The sequence below is a fragment of the Sinohyriopsis cumingii genome, chromosome 13, assembly GCF_028554795.1.
Source record: "Sinohyriopsis cumingii isolate HCF-2022 chromosome 13, ASM2855479v2, whole genome shotgun sequence".
In the NCBI taxonomy this organism is placed as follows: Eukaryota; Metazoa; Mollusca; class Bivalvia; order Unionida; family Unionidae; genus Sinohyriopsis; species Sinohyriopsis cumingii.
The window spans coordinates 76,271,721-76,276,808 of record NC_142973.1 but is presented as its reverse complement, the minus strand read 5'-3'; the positions used below and the strand labels follow the sequence as shown (position 1 = coordinate 76,276,808).

The window sequence follows — 5,088 nt, the reverse complement described above, 5'->3', positions numbered from 1 at the left end:
CCATATTTGATGACACATCGTCATCATTTACACAAAATCAAAAGCCTTTATGCCATAATGCTGTGACATTTGGTTAAATTTAGATGAGCCTCTTCGATAAAGTCCTTTAAAAAAATTATATTTTGAGTTTTGGCACACATCTGTGATTGTGTACAATTTTTTTTAAAAAGTGGCTCATTCTAGCGTTCTTTCTGTCAAATTATGCACCGCCATTATTACGAGATTCTTACAACGAATCAATATCGTTTTGTTAAAAGAAGACAGAAAGCTCGTCAGGTCAATATACTTTCTTTCGAAATGGTAAAATGCTTATCAGCAGTTCTGTGGAAGACAAATTCACAATAAAACCATTCTGGATGGCGGACTGGCATTATGTGTACAAAATTGACATTTTCATATCATCTGGTGCTTTCTTTTAAATTTAATAAAAATTATGTTGAGCGGGTTTTGTTAAGTTGTCTGAAGGTTTCTAATTTTAGTAATGCTTGCCTTACTTGAGGTCAGACTGGCATCATACGTAAAATTTTAAAGCGCTTTATGCTAGTATGTTTTCTTGAAAGTTTGATCAAATTATATTTCACGAGTTTTGAAAAGAAGTTGTTTCAAAAACTTGTCTATTATTTGTAACAACGGTCATACTAGATAGCATATTAGTATCATTTTTATAAAACAGACAGGACTTTACGCTGGTAGCAGATCGATATCATCTGTATAAAACAGAAAGGACTTTACGATGGTAGCAGATCAGTATCATCTGTATAAAACAGAGAGGACTTTACGCTGCCGTGCTTTCAGTCAGATTGGTCAGATTCTATTTTCGACAGGTAGTTTAAAAATGTTAAAAATACCATAAGCTCGTTGTTTTTGCGGCCAGGTTAAGTAATACAACGAAACAAATTTACATGTCAAGAAATTATCTAAACTGACTGAATCATATTCTTAATAATAATCTGATTAGAGTTTCATCCCCTGTATCAATCGTATATATTCACTCTAAATGCCACCTTACAATGTACATATTGCCTGTGAAGATTCATCTTTCCTCTAGCAAATACTGGATAAGGAGACGTGCAACTTAAAAGATCTCAGAAGTCTTGTTACCACTCATCAGCTCTGACAGCCTAATTAAGTCACACACGTATGAGCTTTAGCGTGGACTATATTTGTGCAGCTTCCGCTTTGCCGGTGCATATGCAGTTGTTCAAATAATCTCTCATCATCGTAATCTTGACACATCCAAAACACCAGCGGGGACTAGGCATTTGGACCACATCCACTTGTTCTGCAGTCATAGGGTTAAGGACTAGCATGTCCTTCAAGATTATATTATCCGGAGACTTGCCACCGGCCAGATAAATAAAACCCTCGTGTTGAACAGCTTCAAAATGATGCTGGTTGAACCTCGGAATTTTGCAAACCACCTTTCCAAGGGTCTGTTCATTTACTGATGTATTCGATTCTCGTGATCTGGGAAAACTGGAATCTGAAGGAAATGAGTCCTTGGCCGACAAAATCCATTCTAATTTGAAATCCTCGTTATCTGAAAACACAGAACCATCTGAGCAGACGGAGTCATTCCTTTTCCGACTGGAGGTGCTATCCAATTTGATGATCCGTCCATCGGGCAGAATGATGAAGACGTGTTCGTCGCAACTTACTGCTCTGGTCAATCTACATCTGAAAGGCAGGTCACCAATAATGGTTGAAGTTTTGCTTCTTGTGTCAAAAACTTGTATAGCGTCAGTGTCTCTGTCACTATCTGTGATTCCTCCAAAGACAAATACTTTCTCGCCGATGGTCGATGCCGACATGGAACGAATTCCTATTAGCAAGTCTCCTACGTGCCTCCATTTACATGTCTGCAAGTTGTATTCTTCAATACCTGTCACTGCGGGTGCCTTTCCATCTCTACCGCCGATCACATAGATGGAATTCGTTAAGGCCACCATCACGTGACTGCATCTGCCATAAGCCATGTTAGTCCGAATTTTCCACATATTCTTCTGAACTTTATATTGAAGCATTCCCTGTAATTTAAGCCAACCGCCAGAAACAAATATATCAGTTCCGTGTGAACAGACAGCAAACTCATAACCCGGATCATAGGGAAGAGATGGCAGGTAAAACCATTTCTTTTGCTGCAGGCTGTAACACATGACTTCCTTTGTTGTGTGAAATATGGGCATTGTTTTAAGAAGCCCGCCAATGACAATCAATACGTCATCTCTTGAGCCATTCTTTCTCTGAGACGCTCGCTTTGTAGTGACATGAGCCCGTTGAGCTGGACACGAGTGAAACTTGAAAGCCTCCATGACAAAGGTGTTGTTTCTAAAGGATACCTCAGCAAAGCATTCATCTTCGAACAGATGGAACAGGAAATCGGAGGAGACCAGTGGCATACGCATAACTTCCAGGAGCCTTCCTACATGTTTGCGTCTACTGTCCATATCTGCTTTGATCCACGTTACTACAGCGTCACAAACACTCTCCTCGCTCTTAACAGCCAAATGTTCTCCCTCTAAAACAGAAATTAGCTCGTCTACATCAAGTTGCTCAAACTCGTCAGTGGACACAACTTGGGGAAAATTTTCCATAATGGTATAAAGTGATTTCTTTGCCAAGTGCTCACAATTATGAATTTTTGCAATTTTCCAGATTCCTACACAGTTCTCATGTGACACTTGATTCAGAAGATACTGTTCACAACGCGACTGGAGACAAGGAATCTGAAGGAGAGAAGACGCTCGGAAAATTCTCTCAGCATTGTTCTCCCTTACCACGTCCATCCCGATGTACATAAACTTAAGCAGGCTTTCAAATATGTCAGCATCTATGTCATATATTGTTACTATCCCATCTCTGCTTTCACGCATGTCATGTGTGAACATCGCCTGAAAATATGGTGACATGGCGCTAAGAACTACCTTGTGACATGGGAATACCTTGCCAGATACCACAATAGTGACGTCAGCATGTTGACCCGTCCTCAGCATGTTGTCAAGACCCGAAGTTAACGTTTGCATGAATGAATCGCCTGCGTCCATTATCGATCTTGAGCATTCAGAGTAGAAGCTGAGATGGCATAAACATATTACCTTGACAAGTTCTGAAAGAGAATTTAAAAAAGAAATTATGCGAAGCCCACAGAATAAGTGTAACTAACACATGCTTCAAAAACGTTAAGTAGGCTCGATACATAAAAGATCCTAAAATCTAATTTTAATGGCGCACGGAATACTGTAATAAAATGCTCTTTTATTTCTAAATTTTCATACCACCAAATTTTTGGTGCACCATTAATTCATAAAACAAAAAGTATTTCTGTCATCTAATGTTTTGCTGTGTGCACATAATTTGCTTCTTAAATTTTCGGAGGTTGGTGTGAAGCCATAATAGGTAAGGAGACATATGAAATACATTACAGTGAAAAATAGTTGGCAGAATATTTTTGACATTTTTTGCGTCGTTCTTGATAAAACGCATTTAGCTTACTGATTGCAATATTATCTAACACTCTTTAATTAAAGCGTCGACTGATTTTTACGATAATAAAGCCAAATTATTCCTGTAAAAACTAGACGTGTTATATATATTGTATCTACCTCCAGCAATGGTCGCGCGCGGAATGTAACAATTGTCCCACTGCTTAAATATGAAAATAAAGTTATCGTAAAAATTCAGTAAAATAATAAAATAAAATAGAAACAAACAGTCATAAATACTAATATATTGTTATAAAGGATATACAATTGATCTATTAAAAAAAATACAATTTATATAGTGCATTAAGGTCATTAAATTTCTTTTACGAGTCTATTCATGTCACCATGCACAATATCTATTGGCATGAAAGAAAAACGAGTATAGAGTGGTTATTGTTGTTAAAGTGTGCTGAAATATTAGAGGAAAACAGAGAATCTCAATAATTTGTTATATGAAAGCGATGATTATTCATTCTCTTAGAAACTTGATGAAGTGTTTGTCCAGCATACTGCATGCTACATTTTTTTTTACAGGTTATCAAATAAATCACATCAGTTGATATGCATTTGATATGCAGTTAGTGCTACTGAAAGAAGTACCTACTCTTATGTTTGCACATTGAGAGCACCAGCGTCTGTTAAATTTAGATGACGAAAATTATCTTTTTATTTTTATTTTCTGTCTGTTTAGTTCTAATTAGAAAATCTTGCAAATTCTTGTGTCTTCTATAAGCAAGAATTGGTTTAATTTTGTAAAGTGATTTTACGCTGGTTTTATTTGATTAATTTATGAGACTCTAAGATTTATTAATGATCAAGCCCACATTATGTAATGAAGGATTATATTGTATTGTGAAAGGAATAATATTTTTCTCTAATTTACATTTTGCTGTGTTTAAAGCCTCATGTTCAGTAAGATTACGGGCTTTGTTCAGCGCAGAATCATTTACATGTGCAGGCTAATTTCTATTTTGGAAATATGCTTGTAATTTATTCAACGAATTTTGTAATTGACAATCATCTGAAATAATGCGTCGGTATCTTTTGGCCTGGCTATATGGTATACCGTTTTTACATGCCATGGGATGACATGAAGAATATTTCACATATTGGTGGTTATTAGTTTCCTTGACATGAATATTTGTAGAGATAGTGTTATCAATATTTTTATTAAATTTACATCTAAAAATGAAACATGCGTACCAGATGCAGCGCAAGTAAATGTAATCGTCGGGTGAAAATGATTTAGGTGATCAAACATTTTTTTCAGTTCTTCAGTTGAATGGTTCCAGATAAGAACATAATTTCCGTTGGTACAGCAATGCGGGCGTAATTGTAATTCGTACTCTACGGAGATTCGTAACATGCGGGTTTGTCTGCTACGCCCGCATTGATGTACCACCGAGAGATGTGTGCATGGTCGAGATGGTATCAGGGTTGTGGCTTCCAGGCATGGCAGTGGGTGCCGTTTATTTTTAGTTGAGTACGAATTAAAATTCTCTAACCTGTCTGATAATTCCATTTATTCGTATTTTGAATCAAGGGGTAACATTTTCCATTATGTTTGGTGTATCTTTGTAATCTAGGGTATGTGCCATTTGGTATT

The 5,088-nt window shown here is 36.8% G+C and overlaps 1 protein-coding gene across 1 annotated transcript; it reads right to left on the bottom strand.

Moving 5' to 3' along the window:
• Positions 1-1,157: 1,157 nt before the first annotated feature.
• Positions 1,158-3,097, bottom strand: LOC149785849 (kelch-like protein 24). Its single transcript, XM_089931140.1, has one exon. It carries the CDS (start codon positions 3,042-3,044, stop codon positions 1,158-1,160), a length of 1,887 nt encoding a protein of 628 aa, XP_089787266.1. The 5' UTR covers positions 3,045-3,097.
• Between the last annotated feature and the right edge of the window lie 1,991 nt (positions 3,098-5,088).